The sequence below is a fragment of the Triturus cristatus genome, chromosome 3_1 (assembly GCF_964204655.1).
Source record: "Triturus cristatus chromosome 3_1, aTriCri1.1, whole genome shotgun sequence".
NCBI lineage: Eukaryota > Metazoa > Chordata > Amphibia > Caudata > Salamandridae > Triturus > Triturus cristatus.
In genome coordinates this window covers 665,935,412-665,956,229 of record NC_140583.1, presented here as the reverse complement: position 1 = coordinate 665,956,229, position 20,818 = coordinate 665,935,412, and the positions used below count along the sequence as shown (strand labels likewise).

The 20,818-nt window shown below is 46.0% G+C and overlaps 2 protein-coding genes across 4 annotated transcripts in view; both read right to left on the bottom strand.

The window, feature by feature from the left end:
* The window catches only part of LOC146860776 (cell surface hyaluronidase-like), a 665,184-nt gene that overhangs the window by 375,312 nt on the left and 269,054 nt on the right, over positions 1 to 20,818 (bottom strand). For all 3 annotated transcript variants that reach the window (XR_014978861.1, XM_085644718.1, XM_085644719.1), the window contains exons 14-16: positions 17,541 to 17,672; positions 17,365 to 17,400; positions 16,258 to 16,410 (exon numbers count right to left, since the gene is read on the bottom strand). Coding sequence is in view for 2 of the 3 variants with exons in the window: in XM_085644718.1 (XP_085500844.1) it covers positions 16,258 to 16,410; positions 17,365 to 17,400; positions 17,541 to 17,672 (321 nt within the window). In the remaining variant the exon portion in view is untranslated. The remainder of the gene's footprint in view (positions 1 to 16,257; positions 16,411 to 17,364; positions 17,401 to 17,540; positions 17,673 to 20,818) is intronic.
* The window catches only part of CEMIP (cell migration inducing hyaluronidase 1), a 908,751-nt gene that overhangs the window by 784,964 nt on the left and 102,969 nt on the right, over positions 1 to 20,818 (bottom strand). The gene's annotated exons all lie outside the window — the stretch shown is intronic.

The following is a 20,818-nucleotide window of genomic DNA, read 5'->3' as shown; positions in this document are numbered from 1 at the left end:
AAATACAATACATATACCAAATTCATACATATAAAGACAACAATGGACAAAAATTGCACAGTACAATATAGCATACATAAAACATAGTAAATCAGGCAAAAAAGCGCCGACGCGCGTTTCGGAGATCCCAAAATATTTTGCAATGAGCTCCTTCCTCAGGGCACAATTGACATATCAGTCTTAATGAAAATACCCAAGTAGTTAGTTTGAGACTGAAGAACAAGTTACTTACCTTCGGTAACGCTTTTTCTGGTGGATACAGTATCTGCCTGTGGATTCCTCACCTTGTGAATATCCCCTGCGCCAGCATTCCACGGAACTTTTCTTCCCCAGCATTCCACGTCGACGTGGGCGACGTCACAATGCATCGGCTCCGCACGCGACTCCGTACGACGTCATCGGAGCCATAAGAAGCCCACGTCGGCGTGATGACGTCAGTTCCACCCATTTTTTCCGTGCCTTCGAGGCGAACAGGTGAACCAACGACAACTCCAAGTATACACAGTATATAGAATACCAATACATATACATAGCATACAAAACAAAGGAATGCTAATCAAACAAGCATTTCCTACAAATGTACAAGAGAATATACAAACATTTCAAACAAGACCTATTCCATGGTATACAAAGGTGGACAACGGGGAGGCGGGTGGGTCAGTGAGGAATCCACAGGCAGATACTGTATCCACCAGAAAAAGCGTTACCGAAGGTAAGTAACTTGTTCTTCTGATGGATACATCTGCCAGTGGATTCCTCACCTTGTGAATAGATTCCCACAGATGTCCCCACTCCCGGAGGAGGGTGTCCACCTTTCTATACCAGAAAGTCTTGCAAGACAGAGCGCGCGAAGTGGCCCTCCCTCCTCATCTCAGAGTCCAAGCAATAATGCTTTGCGAAAGTATGGAGGGAGGCCCAAGTCGCGGCCTTACAAATATCTGCCACAGGAACACCCCGGGCCAGAGCAGATGTTGAAGACTTAGCTCTAGTAGAGTGAGCACGAATACCCTCAGGAGGAGTCTTACCAGCCAGGGCGTAGCAGATCTTGATGGTCAGTATTATCCATCTTGACAGCGTGCGCTTGTGCACCGCTTTACCTTTAGAACGACCAATGTAGCCAATAAAAAGCTGGTCATCAATACGAAAGTCCTTGGTCCTGTCCAAATAAAAACTCATAGCCCTCTTCGGGTCAAGGCGATGGAGTCTTTCCTCTTCTTTGGAAGGATGAGGGGGTGGATAGAAAACAGGGAGGGTAATAGACTGCCCCAAATGGAAAGGAGTAACAACTTTTGGCAGGAAAGCAGCCCTGGTCCTGAGAACCATCCTTTCAGCATGTAAGGTAAGAAAAGGAGGTTTGGAACTAAGAGCTTGAAGCTCACTCACCCTCCTTGCCGAGGTTATGGCTACAAGAAAAACCACCTTAAAGGACAACAGCCTCAAAGGACAACTATGAAGAGGCTCAAATGGGGACCCCATTAAAAAGGTTAAGACAAGATTAAGGTCCCACTGAGGCATTACAAATGGAGTGGGAGGAAACATGTTTGTAAGGCCCTTGATGAACCTCAGAACAACCGGAGATTTAAATAGCGAAGGTTGATCTGGGAGGCACAGAAATGCCGATAAGGCCGATAGATAGCCTTTAACCGTGGCCACAGCACAGCCCTGCTGAGCCAAGGAAAGGGCAAACTGGAGCACCTCGGAAAGATGCGCTTTTAAAGGGTCAATGGATCTCTCTCCACACCATTTAACAAACTTGGACCACCTGTAGGAATAAATGGACTTGGTGGAGTGTCGCCTGGCCGATAAAATAACGTCCACCACATCAGGTGGGAGAGAGAAGGAACTCAGGTTGCCCCGTTCAATCTCCAGGCATGAAGGTGTAAGCTCTGGAGGTGGGGGTGTAGAACCTGCCCCTCTGACTGCGAGAGGAGGTCTGCCCTCAGAGGGAGACGGAGCGGAGGGCACAAGGAGAGGTGGAGAAGATCTGTATACCACACCCTTCTTGGCCAATCCGGGGCGACCAAAATAACTTGGGCCCGGTCTTGGCGAATCTTCCTCAGAACCCGAGGAATCAAGGGTATGGGAGGAAACGCATAAAGGAGTTGTGAGCTCCAACTCAACTGAAACGCGTCCCCCAACGCCCCCTGCATCGGAAACTGGAGACTGCAGAATGACGGGCAGTGCGTGTTCTCGCGGGTGGCGAACAGGTCCACCCGAGGTGACCCCCACATTCGAAAGACGTGACGAACCACCTCCGGATGGAGCCTCCACTCGTGATCGGCGGAGAACTGCCGACTGAGACTGTCCGCACGTACGTTCAGCACCCCGGCCAGATGATTTGCCATCAGACAAATCTGATGGTCCTGAACCCAGGACCACAGACGCAAGGCCTCTCTGCAGAGACAAAGAGACCCCACTCCTCCCTGTTTGTTTACATACCACATCGCGGTCGTGTTGTCTGTCAGGACTTGAATCGACTGACCGCGAAGGGAAGGAAGGAAGGCCTTGAGCGCCAAACGAATCGCCCGCAATTCCAGAAGGTTGATGTGAAGCAACCTTTCCTCCGGAGACCAAAGTCCTTTGATCTCCAGATCCCCCAGATGCGCACCCCACCCTAAAGTGGATGCATCCGTTATCACTGTGGCCACCGATGGAGGTAGATGGAAGGGCTTTCCCTGAGACAGATTGCCCTCCACGCTCCACCAAGACAGATCCGCTGCAGCTTCTCCGGAGATCTTGATCGACTCCCCGAGATCCCCGTTGTGCTGATACCACTGCTTGCGGAGGCACCACTGGAGCGCCCTCATATGCCAGCGTGCATGGTTGACCAACAGAATGCAGGAAGCGAACAGACCGAGCAGGCGAAGGACCTTCAGAACTGGAACAACCGCACCACTGTGGAATAAAGGGACCATTTCCTGAATGTCGAGAATCCTTTGAGGAGGAGGGAATGCTCGACACACAGTAGTGTCCAGTACTGCCCCTATAAACAGGTTGCGTTGAGAGGGCACCAGGTGAGATTTGGGCACATTGATCGAAAAACCCAAGTCGAACAACAGCTGAACTGTCACCTGCAGATGACGCTGCACCATCTCCGGGGACTCTGCCTTCAGAAGCCAGTCGTCCAGGTAGGGAAAAACCGGAATCTCCGACCTCCTGAGATGAGCAGCCACCACTGCCATCACCTTTGTGAAGACTCGAGGTGCGGTAGTAAGACCAAACGGGAGGACCGCAAACTGATAATGTTGCGACCCAACCGTAAAACGGAGATACTTCCTGTGCGACTTCAGGATTGGGACATGAAAGTACGCGTCCTGCAAGTCGAGCGACACCATCCAGTCTCCTTGCTGCAACGCTTGAAGAACCTGCGCAAGGGTCAGCATCTTGAACTTCTCCTGTTTCAGGTAAAAATTCAAGATTCTGAGGTCCAGAATCGGACGCAATCTGCCGTCCTTTTTGGGGATCAGGAAATACCGGGAGTAGCATCCCTGACCCCTTTCCTGCTCCGGAACCACCTCTATTGCACCCTTCTGAAACAAAGCCAGAACTTCTTTCTGCAGGAGAAGCAGATGGTCTTCCGAACAATAACCTTGGCAAGGAGGGTAAGGGGGAGGAAACTCACGAAAGGGAAGGGCGTACCCAGTCTCTACGAGGTTCAAAACCCAAAGGTCAGTTGTAACAGATTTCCAACCCCGTAGAAAGTAGGACACCCGACCCCCCACAGGTCTTACATGATCCGGGATGGGGGATCTAGGGCTGCTTCCCTGAAGCCTCATTTGGAGCAGAGGAGGAGGAGGAAGAAGAGGGGTTGCGACCAGAACCTCTCCGACCCCTTTGCTTCCCTCTATAGGAGCGATAGAGGGGATTCTGCTGCTGTTGTTGCTGCTGCTGTTGTGGCTGTCGGAAGGAGCGAAAGGATGATCTTCCGAATCCCCTAGGCTTACGGAAAGTTGAACTCTTAGCAGGAGCCTGCAGACCCAAGGACTTCGCCGTCAACCTACTGTCCTTAAAACGTTGAAGGGCAGAATCTGCCTTCTCCCCAAACAACTTTTGTCCATCAAAGGGCAGATCCACCAGCGTGGCCTGGACATCTGCAGAAAAACCTGAGGAGTGGAGCCAAGCCTGTCTCCTTGCGGCAATGGACGACCCCATAATCCTCGCCACCGAGTCCGTCGTATCCAGCCCAGACTGGATCACCTGTCTGGCAGCTGCCTGAGTGTCCGCCACAACCTCCAAGAAGGACGACTTATCCCCCTCAGGTAACTTAGGGGCCAAAGTTTTTATAGAGTCCATCAGGGCATGAACATAACGCCCCAGCAAGCATGTGGCATTTGATGACTTCAACGCCATACTTCCTGAGGAGAATGTCTTTTTGGCCGCCTGATCAACTTTCTTTGACTCCCTATCAGCAGGAGATTGGGGAAAAGCACCCGAAGCATGTTTAGAACATGAAGCCTGCACCACTAGGCTCTCCGGAGAAGGATGCGTGGATAAAAAATCCGGGTCTCCTGGCGCAACCCTGTACCTCCTTGCCACCTGTCTGCAAACCGCCGGTGCTGATAGAGGCTTCTTCCACACCTCCAACACTGGTTCCAAGAGAGCCTCATTGAAAGGTAACAAAGGCTCCGAAGCCGACGTCGGAGAGTGCAACACCTCTGTAAGTAGGTTGGACTTGTACTCCACAGAGGGCAGCTGCAGATCTAACAACTCAGCGGCCTTCTTGATCACAACGTGGTAGGGCGCCAATTCCTGTGGTGGAGAAGACCTTGCAGAAGCATGCTCCCACTCCGGGGTGGTATCCAAACCACTTGCTACCTCTATTCCTCCAAACTCATCCGAAGAAGAGTCGACTTCACCTTCTTCCACCTCAGCCCGATATCTTTCTTCCTCCAAAACCCTTTGGGCCTCCCGCCTCGATCGGATCCGGGGAGCCGGCGTCGTCGACGCCGTACACGGCGTCGGTGGAGCCAAAGGCACCGGCGTCGGAGGCGCCACAGGTGGAGTCGGCGGCGCCGGATGCGGCGCCGATGGAGTCGGCCTCGGCGTCGAAGAAGGCTCCGAAGATTGACGGTCCATCCGAGGTCGAGCCGGATTCCCAACCGGCGCCGGAAACTGCCAAGAAGGCGCCATCGGCATAAAAGGCAGAAAAGGAGCCTGAGCGTATTGCTGCGGCACTCCCAGTGAAAACGCCATCGGACCCACGGGACCTGTTGGTGCTCCGGATGGGAAAGATGCCTTCTGAAAAATGCCATACATGGCATTCAGAAATCCCGAAGGATCCGTACCTGGAGCCGGGAATTGGGGATAAGGAACCGCCCCTGTATCCTCCTGTGGAGTCACCGGCGTCGGCTCCTCAGAATCATCCACCGGAGCCGCGGAGTCACCAGGCACCGGAACAGACTCTTCCTGCTCCTGCTCATCCAAATGCACATCAGATTCCACCCGACCCGGAGTCGAAGCCTTGGACGGCGCCGGTGATGGCGTCGGGGAACGAGCTGGAGTCCGCTTCGGCGAGGGAGACTTCGGAGACTTATCAGAAGAAGGAGAAGGAGACAAGGCCTTGCTCTGACGTCGACGGGGCGAAGCCGACCTCGACCTCTTAGACTTCGAGGACCGACGCCGAGAAGAATGCTTCCTCTTCTTGTGGTGCTTCTTCGACTTCGACGACCTCGAGGTCGAAGACTCTCGCCTGGACTTCTCCTTTTTTCTCCCTCTCTTCTCCTCACCGATCTTCTTCATGAAGAGTTTGGTCTTCCTCTCCTTCAGCGCCTTAGGATTCATGCTCCTACAGCACCCGCACTCATCCACGTCATGATCAGAGGAAAGACACCACAAACAGTTCTGATGCGGATCCGTCATGGACATCAGGCCTCCGCACTCCCTACAGGGCTTAAAGCCCGACTTCCTCGTCGAAGACATACCGATTTTAACAAAAATACACCACTAGACTACAAAGTATCTAGTGAGCACTGGGAAAAAACCGTTGCGCGTCGACGGCGCGGAAAAAAGGGAACTGACGTCATCACGCCGACGTGGGCTTCTTATGGCTCCGATGACGTCGTACGGAGTCGCGTGCGGAGCCGATGCATTGTGACGTCGCCCACGTCGACGTGGAATGCTGAGGAAGAAAAGTTCCGTGGAATGCTGGCGCAGGGGATATTCACAAGGTGAGGAATCCACTGGCAGATGTATCCATCAGAATACTAATTTACATGTCGGGCTTCGGGCACATAAGCACGTGGTCGGTCTGTGGAGCACAAAACCAAGATTTAGAATAATAAAAGAATACGCAAAACACAAAAACTGTTGTTACAAGGATACAATCCCCACAGGAGAATTGAGAATAAGAAAAAACCGTCACCAAAGAATCGTGTGCAATGTAAAGTTGCAGTGACATAATGAGAACAATAAAGCATTCTTTATTGAAGAAACAAAAAATAGAGGAAAGAATATAAAAGAAAAAAATCAAGCATAGATAATTTGACGAAAAAAGAAATGCTTAAAAAAGTTTCATACTTAGAAAGAGAGAGATATTTCAGCAAAACTAGTAATCCACTGGTGTGCGCGTAGCTTAAACACCTAGTACATCATTTAGAGGCTGGAAACTCAAGCCGGAGAACGCATACTTAGCTGAAAGGAAATTAAGTGAATCAATATACTAAAAAAACAACATCCAAAAACTGACAAAAAATCAAAGAGTGTAGATGTAGAGAAGGGTAATATATCCAAAGGTTAAGAACAAAACAGTAGGGTACATGCCGCACAAAATTGCGAAGATATACAGCCGGGTCTATTGCAGATACCTGTAAACTAACTCAGGTCGTTCAGTATACAGAAATAAAGGACTATCTTGCCTCAAGGTTGAAAAGACCACAAGCTATGGGTGGCTGGATAACGAGTTAATATACAACATTACACAGTCGTGTCTAAGATCTGTAGACAAAGAGAGATCGTAGTTCCAAAGTAAATAAACAGGATTAACTCGTCTCGGAAGTATGCCGAAATGCTAATGGACATGGTGGGAACTCACCAATAAAAAGCTCCAGGAGATTGTAATGGGCTAGTCGATGATATGAGTGGATCAAATAAAGATCAAAAAAGCACAGGGTCCACCAGACATCGTTTTCGGCTCTAGAATCAAACCCCCAAAAGAAACCACAATGTAAGTAAATGGGATTAATGAGCCTTAGAAAGTTAAAGAGACACCGTCAGCAAGTGTGCTAAAATCTTACCGCGTGTGTCCCCGGACCGGAATTGTACCGCGTGAGTCCCCAAACCAGTATCCTGGTGAAGATACAGAGTCCCCAATTCACCAATTAGAGCTCCAGGGGATTGAAATGGGCTAGTCGATGATATGAGTGGATCCGATAAAGATTCAGAAGGCACTGGGTCCGCCAGACATCGTTATCGTCTCTAGAATCAAACCCCCATACAAAACCACAGTGTAAGTAAATGGGATTAATGAGCCTTGGAGAGTTGAAGAGACACCGTCAGCAAGTGCGCTAAAACCTTACCGCGTGAGTCCCCGGACCGATATCGTACCGCGTGAGTCCTCAAACCGGTATCCTGATGAAAATACGGAGTCCCGCAGCTTGCTGCCAATCGCTACAGAGACCGGGTAAAAGTGCACTGCTAAAATACCCGGCAAGAAAGAATCACGTGACCCATGAAGGGAAGGTCCTCTCAAAGAAATAGAAAGCGGACCCTGGTGATGCAGAAAGTAAATAAATAAGAGGTGAAGAAGTTCGGCCATGTTAAAAGAATAATGTAGTGATCTCACTACAACACTATAATGCATAGTACCATTTTAGATAAATAAATGAAAATGAAAGAAAAAATAATCTAACTACTTTTTTCGGTCTGTGGGCACATTTCTATTTATGGACTTATTGCCTATATATATTGTACCAGTGGGGGGAATGTGCTTCTGTTTTTTGTATGGGTGGAGCACCTGGCCAGGGTGGCTAAGTACTGTTGGGATTGATGTGTGGTCCCAAGCTGCGGCCCTGTCTTGTATGTCCCAATCGTGTTGCTGTGGGTACTCCCAGCATTACACTGAATTGCTGACCACCACGGCACAGGCGTGTGGACAGTTGCTGGTGTTCACACACTGGGGGACCTGTAGACCTGTACGAACACAAACTCCTGATGCCCTTTCAGGACCTCAGGGAGAGATACAGGATTCACAAAGGCCAGGTTTTGACATACAATGCCTTGGTGGTGGCTATCTGGGTTGTGTGGGGACCGGACTGTGCTGCCACATCCTCAGTACTACAGGTGTTATTGGGACATGGATTCAGTAGGCACGCGACCACACTGCTCTATGGTGGATTGAACCTCGCATGCCAACCCTTCAGGCCCTAAGGGATAAATGGGTTCAATCGTTTGGTAAGAAGCTGATGAACGGGCCGTGGACCCACGCACTGGAACAAGTGACGGGTGTCTCTAGGAACTCCAGCCTGAAATACACTCAATTCAACTATGTCCATCAGACATCATTGACTGCAGTGCATCGCCATCATATCTTCCCAGGTGTCTCTCCAAGATGCCTCCCTGCCCCTGCATTGAAGCCGACTTCTATCCTATGGTCTGGAACTATCTAGATATTGCCCGCTTCTGGGGCGAGGCCGTTCATACTCTGTCTGAGGTTATGGCTAGCCCACTGCAGTGTGATCCGCTTCATTGCCTATTGGGACTGACCTCCCAGATGAGCAAGAATAAGTATGTTGTTAGGTTCATCAACTTGGCATTCATTCTACTAAAGCATTGTATAGCCATGGTTGTATTGCCTTGGCTTGGAAATCTGCTGAGGCATTGTTGCTATCGCTCTGGTTGAAAGATCTTAAACGGGCAACCGCTGAGACAACAACATGAAGGTCACCACTCTTAAAGCAGGGGTGGTGCCATCTCTGGACACTTGGGATGGATATATAGACAAACCGTAGGCCAAAACAGATAGGAGACCACCCTGAGAAGATGGGGGTTTGTATATAAGCTGCACCTGGCCTTTAGGGACAGGTATGGCAACAGTCTCCATGTATTTCTACACTCCCTAAACTTTAGGTCTTAGGGGAGGTCCCTTTCTCCACTGCCTCTCACATACATTTCTGATGGTACTAACAAAGGGGTTTGATCCACTTTCGTACCTGCCTCCCTCAAAAAACTGTTGACTGATTGTCTTGCTTTCTTCTTGCCCACCATTGCCTTACACCTAGCACACTACTATACCCACACCGGGAGCCTTACGGGACACTCTCGCCTACACAAATATTTCCTCCTTTTTTTTTCCTTTCACTTTATGTTATTCGATTACAGCTCCTTCCTGGGGTCACTGACTGCCTCTCAGGCATTGTGCGGTTCTTTCCCCCCTTATGCCATTGTCCTTTCCCGAGATAGAGACTGAAAGTGGTGTTCATTGTTTGCAAATGATATTGGGCTGAGTACAATCTACCTTAGTCCATCATGGAGAGAGTGCCTATAATGTTACGTAACGTACACTCAGAGATGGATAACTGGCAATATACCAACATGTACTTTGTTCTGCATATATATGACTATGTTGACTTATTGCATTCTTGTGGAGAACAAGATATTTATGTCTGTAATTTAAAAAAAAAATCATTAAAGAGCTACTTGGGATAAAAAAATTATTAAAAAAATTATATCATTAATCCTAATAACTGTTATTACTAGTGCTGCCACTACTACTAAAAATAATAATCCCTGATTCAAAATCCATGCAATGCTGGTGTTCCGACCATACCAGTGAAAGCTGGGTAAGTCTAGTCCCCATTTTGCTAAAATCCTTGTGTTTTGCTCGCCCTGAAATATACTTTACTAGTAATGAAAATGAAACTAGTTGGGGAACAAGGTAATGGAGGGTAGTAAGTGCTACCTCGTTTACATATAGCACTGTAAGGACCCCAGAGAAGTGGCCTACTCAATCTTGCTCCAGTAGGCCACTAATTTGCCAACCACTTGTGTCTCAGTCCGGGATACACAGGATGGCTAGAGGTTCAGGCATTGCCAGAGTAGCGACCGTCTGCCTTTCGGAGTCTTCCAGAAAAGAGCTTGAGGAACGACTCAAAATCGGCCACTCATAGGTGGAGGAAGTGGAGGGATCAGCAACTTTAAAAGGTTGCATAGACTTTGCTTACGTCAATCATGATCAATGATGTTCCACTTGTTCTCATGCTCTTTTGAAATAAATACACAGGAGCATTAGTGAGTACCTCAGAGACAAGGACAATGTTTAGTAAGGATTTAGGGCCTCATTTAAGTTTTGATGTACATCCTCTAGGGCAAAGGAGTAAATTACTCTTTCGTCCTGGTGGAGATGCCGCCGCCAAGTTTAGAAATGACAGCCAAGCTGCGGTCATTTCTCAAGCATTGGCAGGAACTGTCATCATGGTGGTTCCTGTCAATGCTTTTTTACAGTTCGGTGCAGGGCTCCGTCAACATAGAGGAGCCTTGCACCAAACCCAGTGCTTAATTTGAGCCGGTGGGTGCTGGTGGAGCACTTATTTTTCCTTAACGAACATTCTCAGAGAGCAACAGAGGGGAAAAACACACAAACGGGAAAGAAGGAGGAGAAGACTGAAAAAACATTAACAAGAGAGAAAGCTTGAGCCTGCAGGAGTGAGATAAAGGGCAGGGAGCTCTAGCAGTGGAATAAAGAGGCATTTGGTGGATTCTGAACCACGCAGCGTTGGTATACAACACGGGAACATTTAATAGCACCGGCCACTGTCTCAGCAATGCTGTGGCCACTGGCACTCATTATGTTACTAATTAAGCACTGACCAAGCCTTATTCTTTTTTTCCAAAAAGAATATCTCAGAGTGGGGTTTTCTTTTGTAAAATAAAAATAATTAATGGCCCCCTTGCCATGGCAGTCATCTTCCATGGTGAGGGGGGCATTTTGTGTTTTTTACTGTCCCTAACCACCAGGGTTCGCCTGCCGGTCATGGACAGTAAAAACGGCTATATGTCCGGCAGACGGACATACTGCTATGTCTATGACAGCCCTACGAAGTTTGGCCATGACGAGGACAGACTAGTAGCCATCGCTGTGGCCAAACTTACGTTCTGTCCGCATTAAAATCGGGCAGGCAGACCACTATATCTATAGAGGGCAAGGATCAACGGCGGACTCCAATGGCCGCACTTCTTCGCTGCGTTCCCGTTATAGAAAGTCGATATAGTAGTCACAATTGATGTGCACAAACTGCTCCACTATATCTGTTGTAACACATGTTATGCAGAAATGTATCTTTTTTGTCACAATCAAACACACTTACAAAGGGTTGGTTAGGGTTATCAACATTAGTCCAGGCTGGATGACAACACAGCTCTGTTTCTAAACTTGTAATGAGGTAGGGTCAGTGAGGCAGCTCTCAATCAGCAGGAGATCAGCCCTTGACGCATTCAAAGTTTCTGATCGACTGTATATTAGCAATAATATATTAATAGCAAGTTTGCCCTTTTCGACATGCACACAAACACGAGAATAACACACACTTCAACACTCTGAGAACACATCTCCACACACTGACCACACGCTTCAACATACTGGCCGCACATCTCCACACACTGACCACGCACAGAGCAAATACTTCAACACACTGAACATACACTTCAACACGAGACACACCTCCACACAAACTGACCATACACACCTTCACACACACTGACCGCACACCTGACACACTGATCACCCCCCCAAGCAATGGCCATACACAAAGCACACATATCCACACACTTACCACGCAGTTCAACAGACTGTGCTGACCACACACTGAATACATACAGAGCACACGCCTGCACAGGCTGAACACACACTTCAATACACGGAGCACACACCTCCACACACTGATCACACACCTCCACACACTGATTACACACCTCCACACACTGAGCACACACCTACACACACTGAGCACACACCTACACACACTGATTACACACCTCCACACACTGAGCACACACCTCCACACACTGAGCACACACCTCCACACACTGAGCACACACTTCAACACACTGAGCCCTCACTAACAACACACTTCCAGACACTGACCATATACCTCTGATAAAACCGCATCAGCCTGTTGTCTCTGATTGAAATATTTTGATAATTATACCCTGCTGCAAAGCCATACTGATGGAAGATTTCGACCTATACAAGTGCTAGTTAACAATAACAACAATAACACCCGGACTCATACTGCACTGAACAGAAACACACGGTTGTAACACCTAATCAACATTTCCACAACAAGCATCAGAGACGGGCAAATGCACACATCTAAAGTACAGCTGCACAGGTGCAAACAGGGAACCTGGGTAAACAGTACCAAAAGACACCCCAGGCATGACAGAACATCCAGCTCCCCTCATTGAGAACCTACAGAGAGGTCTGCAGGGGCACGTGCTGGGACAGAGAAAGGGTATCACTGTCTCGCTTCATAGGCCGCACTGGCACCGGGGCTGCTCTCGGACGGTATAAATATAGGAAGTTGGATTCCCCCTCACCTTGGAGGCCTCTGAAGGAGAAGATGCAATGCAAGCGAGCTGGGCGGAAGGTATATCTGAGATTTCCTGTACTGGGAACCAGCATCACAGGATGTCTTATTTTAGACAAAGGGTTTGTGAGGTCATGTACAATAAAATAATGCAGCACATGCAAAGGTGACCTTCGTAAACACATAATACACTTCAAGGAACGGCTGTGTTTCTTTGCCATAGCGTGCAAATCCATGACATAGATGTATGACATTAGAGGTTCTGTTCCACTCCACAACTTTCATTAACATGCATTGACATAAGTGCACAACACCCGTTACACAGTACAGGGTTCAAGACTCAAGTGGAGCAATTATTTTACAGCGCCAAGTCATATGACCTGGAATTAGCTTGTCTGCAAAGATAAAAGGGCGATGCACAGACCTCTGAATCAGCACCTCTGTCCTTGTGTACATGAACCACCATGAACATCTGTGCCGTGCTTTGAGGATTTAATCTGCCTACAATGATACTATAACATAATGCGCGAGTGCTTGGTAGATGGAGGATTTGCAGAACTTTTTGTATCAGCCTGTCTCCTCTGTGCATTCAAACATTTAGCAAATACATCCAGATGCCCACTCTGGAGGACACTCCCATTGACCAGTTGCAAATGTGTTCTACTGGATCCAGATAAGAGTACATGGACTTTGGGCATATGAAAAGCTTCTATGAAGACTCTTCAAGAGATTCCAGTTACATAGTGGACCAGACTATTGTTGTAATGAGATGTCCATTTGTGTTGGTTGGCAACTATTTCCCTGTTTCTTTCCTGTTGCTCGCATTAGACAAATAGCCAAACACCCATATGCTGCCATCTGGATCCTTTAGAAACCATTTGAGAGCGATCAGATAATATTTCCAAAAAGGTGCAATGAGGGGTCATAGCACCAGCAGGTCCTCCATGAAACGTTTTCCCAGTTACTTGTGGGGGTAAGGAGAAGGATACAGAACGCCCCGAGCTGTGAGAAACTTGCAGCTCCTTTCACTTTTTCCATTTTTTCTTTCCATAATCTACATGGTCTACTTTTATCATGCGTTCTCTACAGATTCGCATCATGATGATGATTCTGGATGTGTACCACAAAAGCCTTTGCCATTGACATTGACGATTCAGGGTGTCTCTGGGCCAAGTAACTTTCCTCTAGCTGGCTGTGAAAGCTACCTAACTGGTAGCAACATGACTTGCCTTTTAGGGTACAAACCACCTCGAGTAAGACATGCCTACTGACTGTTCTTCTAAAGTATTTGAGTTGCAGATGAAATTCATATTATACTTATTAAATTCATCCTTAAACAGGTAGATGCCATAGAGGAGTCTGCCTATTTTAGTGGGTTAGTGCCACAGGACATCTGGAAGCTGAATCCTGTAAAATCCAGAACTAATGTGAGGGGGCAGAGTTTGGAGCTAAACGAAGACACCCTTGAGTGAGTGAACTCTTTGTGACAAAATATCGAGGACAAAAATATCACGCGACCAAAATATCTAGAAGGTAAGTGCAAATAGATAAGTATGGATTTACTATTCTTAACTCCCCATCAACACATCTTGAACATGAGTTGAGTTGTGTTATAATAAACCACAATGTTGCAACCTTCCTGAGTGAGCGCTTTACTTCTGTCAGTGAATTTTTGGATTTTTGCAGGTGTGCTCCTCTAGGCTCAGCGCTACTCCCTTACAGCACTGTGCCTGAATGCAAGGACCCCTCACCAAATATCTTTATCTATTGACTTGCATTTTGCTTCTTCATGCCACAGCTCGTAGCATAAGGTAGTGGGCATTTTCCTGTGACATAATTATAGTGCCACAACAAAAACAGCTTCCCAAATATACGATTGACTTAACCAATGACTGCTAACGCATGTATATATTATGTTGTCTTCATAAGTGTTCCATAATAGTCAAGCTATTATTTCAAAGTTGCAATATTGCTTTATCAGCATATACCAGCATTGAAATAGGTGCTTATCCTATTGAAATTGAAAATATTTTTTTAGAGTAGCATATGAATATGTATATTTGTATGTTGAAGCTATACTGCCCTCAACTTTGTGAGGGTCATTTGAAGCTGTTGCATCTTACTCAAGAGGGACATTTGGTAACTGAGTGAGTTACTGTAGCTTTGTAACAGATTTGTTAAGCAGTTGCTTCTGAATTGAGAGGGACATCGAATAGGCAGTCTTGTTAAGGACTTCATTTTCATTCCTTCTGACACGAGAAGGACATCTAGTAATTACTTAAGGTATTGTAGCTATGTGAAAGGCTAGCTATTTTCTTTGCCAATGCTTGTTAATTGTGAAATGCATTTGTGTGGCAAAAGTGGATGTAAGGACACATTTTGCACTAAAAAACAGCAAAATGCTAAAGCCAGCATGCCTGTGTAATAACACATAGTTTTGTATAATTTTGTCCATTTCACATAATGTCTTCAAAGGAAATTATGCAAATTTCACCCAGGTCTAACCTGAACACAAAACAAACTCTACCCCAGATATTAGGGCTTTGGTATTCTCCACAGCCCAGCAATGTGGATTCAATTTGAGAAAAGGTTTCTACTTCCAGGTGATAATTTCTTGAGTGATTGCCGTCATAACACCTCAAACACCCTTGTTGTATTATTGTGTTCCCCTGGGAGATGACGACAGATTAAGCAAAACATCTTGTCTAGGTGTTGCCAGCCAGCAGGGACATCTGCTGATGCCACATCCTTACGAATGCTGAGTGCCTACATCTGCATGCTTGAAATTCTGCTCCATGCTCCTGTAGCCTGGGGCATAGCTCTCCCAGGAAATACATCTCCCTCAGTTTGCCCTGCAGAAGAGGAACAACTCCAGCCACATAAGTTGAATAAATAGATACATAGATACAGACATACAGACATACATACATACATAAGCACAAGCCACAAATCATAACCCAACCTTGAGAGAATGTCGAACTACTTTGAATAACATTAATCCTAAAATCAGGCGTGAGTGACATTCTAACCTTGTAGTAGAAGTCTGAAGGATGCTTTAGTTTAACACCAAAGCACCAAAAGTCTCTGCCCCCGTCCACCTTTGATATAAAGTCATACAGCTATTGCTTCATTTAAAACTACAATTTGCCCAGGTCCTGAATGCTGCCAGGTCACGTGTGTGAATAATGGAGTATCCTTTTGCACTGTTTGCAGTGCTGCGCTGACAATGGATAACACTTTCTGCTTCTTTTAACAGTCTTTGGCTCTACCCTACCAGATTTTGGGTATCGATCCTCAAACCTTCTGCGTATCTAGACCTTGAACTGCTCAACTCCACCACCACAGGTAAGTCCGGAATATCTAGAGTCTTATTTTAAGCTATTTATTTTTGCCACTCACTACACATGCTGGTAGAAACTGCATGTTGTCCTCATAGAGTGACGGGATTCCTCGATGTCCTCATGGTCACTTTATCGAATCCTGGGTTTTCACTTGACAAAACCAGTTCATTCAGGATGTATAGTCTCGGTTTGCTTCTATTTCTATTGAATTAATAAGAATGAAGCACGTGATAAGGCTGATTTGTAGGTTGAAAGACCTCAACTGAAAAAAGTTTGTCAAGGTATGAATTGAGGTGGATATCCCATGTACCGCCTCTGAGACTCTTTGGTGCTCCCATTTTACAACCACAATTACAGATAAAGGTTAAATAAAGGTGAACTGGCAAGTGACTTACTTGTTTCGGGGGAGGGTGCGCTGCTCACCCCTAGACCCTCTGCCCCAGTAGCTGTTTTGTCCACCCTTAGAGCCAACGTTGCTGCTTTCACCAACAAAAATGGAGTGCCTGACCTCCAGACTTGAACCTTCATCTGTCGGGAAAGTTCCATCACTGCAAACAGAGAAAGAGAAAGAAGCAAAGTTGACAGGAGCTCCCAAAATGAGGCTTGCATGGCCTTTGCGTCGCCTTTGCCAAGGTGATGCAAGGCAACGCAAGCCCTTTAGTGGGATTTACTAAGACATTCAAAGCCACCTTATGTGGCTTACTAAATTCAGAATAACACATGGTAGTGCACGCATCCTTGCATTACTCTTGAAGGATGCGTTCCATGGGTGGAGCATGGGCGTTCCTATGCATCCACCCATGGATTTTGACACAATCCCAGGTTTTCTAAGGTTAGTACACCAGTGATTGTGTGAACATTGTACGCCTTTCCCAACAGAGGCATAACGAGGAGAAATATTTTATTTCTGCTTTGTATTTCCGCTTTCTACATGTGCTGCACTCTGCAGCAAACGTAGAAAGAGAAAAATGCCTCATAGGATTGTTTTCGTGCAGGAAGGTATACTGCTTGTAACGCAGGCACCCTTTCACCATGGCGCGTGCGTTCCTACCTTGGCGCTAGGCAGCACTCAGAGCCACACTGCAGGGACAGAGCAGTAATGTATCATATCTTAGTAGATATGGTGAATTTCTACTCTCTCCCTGTCAAGCAACGCAGCACAGCAAGTTGACTTGCTGTGTTGCGTTGCGTGACTTTTTGATAAATCTGACCCTGGGTGTTGATGGACCTTGCACAAGCGATGAGCACACATGTGATAGCCCTGGTACAGAAAGCTTGCACCAGTATATCTGGTGCACAGAATGTGTGCAGATAGCCAAGGAGCAGTTAACTTGACCTTAATAGAGAAAGTAAAAATGTGAAACAGATGGATCTAGGTTTCAGTTCAGAGTTACCAAAATACAAGGTCTCAATTAGAATCCTATATGTCTACAGTTAGAGCAGAGAGGAGTAATCTAGAAGAGAGAGAAGCTGTTAAACACTACATAAACACAAGTACTTACCTAGCCAGAGTGAGCCCTATCCCGTTGTCGGAGAACCTAGAAAAAGGAGTGAAAACAAGTTAAACAGTTCATAATCCCACCTTCTGAGGCTAATCAATGCAACTGCTTAAAATAACATATTATTCAATACGAGACACCTGCCACAGGATGCGGGTTGTGTTAAGGCACCTGCTTACCCTGAATTCTGAAATATGATGTCGCCTCCTCTGGCCCAGGCGCCATGGTCATTGTTTTTAAAGGCGATGAGACCGTCGAAGACAGCTGGGACTCGTGGCTTTGCGGGGTCCGCATCTTTATGTGGGCGAAACCTGAAATAAACAGCAGGTTAGAGCAGCGCTGGAAGAAGAGGCAGCCCAGATGGTGCCATCTCTCAACACCAAATGTATTTGCAAAGGCGGAGGGACAAGAAAAGGCAGCTTTGTCCGTATTTTTAGCTAAGGGATTTCATGGTCCATGATATGGTTAGCATTGCAAGAACTGAGGTGATGAAAGCGGTCATGATATAGAAACAGATGAAAAGCTGATGAGGAGCTCGGTCAGATGGCTCAGATATAAGCCTTCTTGTTTAAAGCCTGTCAAGCTGTCCATCCATATGTGAGGGTGCATAATCTACACAGTAAGATGCCATATAGTGTCCTTCAGTGAAGGAGGTCATGTTAAATTACATTGTATACTGTATTTGACAGACACAGTGTAGTGTGTTGTGATTAGCTATATTTTGAATTACTGTACTTGCATGTATAGTGAAGTTTGTTTTGCTGTACTGCGATGTAAAGGGTCTATCCATTGAAGTGCAGAGTGCTTAAAATCCTGTTTATGGGTCATCAGGAAATTTGGATTCCAATCCTCACCCTCTGGAGTAGAAAATCAAAAGTTTAAGAAAAACGTGGAGACTACTATTATACATTGCGGGGATAATGATGTTTGTGTGAAGATTCTGGAGGATTTCTGTTCTGTTAAGCTTCACCCCCACGTTTCACATCCCCATGGTCAACCTCCTTCCTTAAGGCTGCAACCCTCTACCAACCTCTCCTCTCCTCCCCACCTGCATCTGCTCTGCCTATGATAAACTCCCCTCATGCACACAGTAGCTAAGATCATGGCGTATAAGTCATTTACATACATACATGCAGGGACACTTTAAAACATTTTCTGACGAAGAAGAATACTTCATTGTACAAGTTCTTAATCAACTAAATTATTTTATACCATTACTATATTTTAAATATGGCCCTTAAACCTTGTTTGTGTTGGTGTATTCTGTAAGAGAGGTATATTCAGACTCATTTTGAAAGCCTTTGGAGAGGCAAGTGGCCTGTTGTTTGTCAAAGAAAAATAGGAACAAAATGCACACATATATTTGCCAGCATACAAAATGTGTGTCTGTGACAATTAGAAAATGTTTTATAGGGCAATACCACAATGCACTTCTGCTCATATGCCTGACTCCGCAAAGACTGTGCTGGCTGTCAGATAGCCATCTTGGTGGTTAAAGCATGTCTGATGTATGTTGGCTGCACTTACATTACAGTTTCTGCACAAATGCACATACGGGCATCCCAGGTACCCATTGTTTACCGTTTGCCAGCCATTTGTTATCATTACCCATCTGCTTGGTGTGGCCAAAACTGCCAGACAATGTTCGAGTTTGAAGCTCGTGAATGAAGTCTATATCGCTTCTGATTTACTGTGCACAATTACTGTGTGCATACATTTTCCTGTCCTGTAATGTCAAGGTGTGTAGCCACACAAGCGGCTAAGTTGTACGACCCAACCAGTCACAATCAAACTGCACCCAAATGGCAAAGAGACGATGAATACAGCACATCAGTAACCTGCAACTGAATTTCAAACGTCAAAGATGTATGTCATGGTCCCTCATGTGTCTTTTGGTGGCATCCCTATTGGGGCATATGCAATGGGTATTCCTAACAAACAAGTTACTTACCTGTACACAGTGGTTCTCCACTATTGATATCTTTCACAGATTCACATGCTTGAATCTTCCCTGTCGTCATGGTGGGAACCCCACAGTGTTTAAAATAAGCAGTACTATTAAAGCAAGCAAGCAAGCAAGTGACCTTGTTAACCAATTCACATTTTTTTAAGAGACCCAAACTTCAGCCAATCATAGGCAAGACCCTGAACCAATTCGCTCATGCAGAGCCACCATACCTCAGATTTCGAGCACAAATGTGAATATATATATATATATATATATATATAAGTTTCTATAAGGTAGAAGAATTGTGAGCCTAAACGGGAAGGTGGATGGGTCACATCTGAATCTATGAAAGATATCAATACTGAAGAACCACAGTGTACAGGTAAGTTACTTGTTTTTTCTTCACTATTGAACCTTTCATAGATTCACATGCTTTAATCAGAGTAGCTAGCAGTAAGTAAAAGAGGAAAAAAGAGCGCTTTAGGCAGGACCACTCTCAAAGAGGTATACCCGAAGAAAGATATGAAGCATTGTGAGACAGAGCCATCAGCTAAAAAACACAGCTGGGATACAAGCAATTCATCAAAATAATATATTATTTTAACAACATATTAGCAATGAAACAAACATAAAGATAATTTGTACCTTAATGAAAAAGGTAACGTAAGACTGCTTGCCCACCAGCAGCCTCCGCCTCCCATACTGAATCCAAACAGCAGTGTTTGGTGAAAGGATGGGCATTTGACTACATTGCTGCCCTGCAGATGTCTGGAAGTAATACTCCAGCCAGCAAAACTGTGGATGTAGCAGTCTGTCTGGGCAAGTGTGCAGTCAGTGTGTTGGACAGAGGTCTTCCTGCTCTGTTGTGGCAAAAAGCAATGGCTGTCGATACCCAACGAGCTATGCTGCTTCTTGAGAGTGCATAGACCTTTCTGGAATGGGCAAAAAAGACAAGAAGCTGATCAGAATTTTTGAAAGCTTGTGTCCTGTGAAGATAGAATTTTAAGCAGGGTTTGACATCTAGAAAATGGAGAGCCTTCTCTGCAGCAGAAGGAGGGTTCTTAAAGTATGTTGTCAAAATTATAGGCTCATTCAAGTGGAAAGAAGTAGGAACCTTAGGAATTAATTTTGGTTTATTCTTAACAATACGTTATCCTCCTCGAATAGTAGAAAAGGCTCAGTGACTGTAAAGGCCTGAATCTCACTAACTCTCCTGGCTGGTGTGAGGCATATGAGACATACTTCATGTCCGTCTTATGGAGAGGTTCGAAAGGTGGCTTCATGAGCTGGAAAAGAACCGTATTCAACTGCCAGGATATTGCAGGAGGTTTTATTGTTGGGAATGCCCTGAACAGGGCTTTCATGAATTTCTTTACCAGTTTAGTGGGCTATAGTGAGATTTACCTAGTGTTCCTGCGGAATTTGGAAATTTCTGCTAAATGCACTTTGATGGAAGAATTTGCTAAGCTCGACTTTGTCAAGTGAAGGAGATATGGCAGCAGCTGCTTT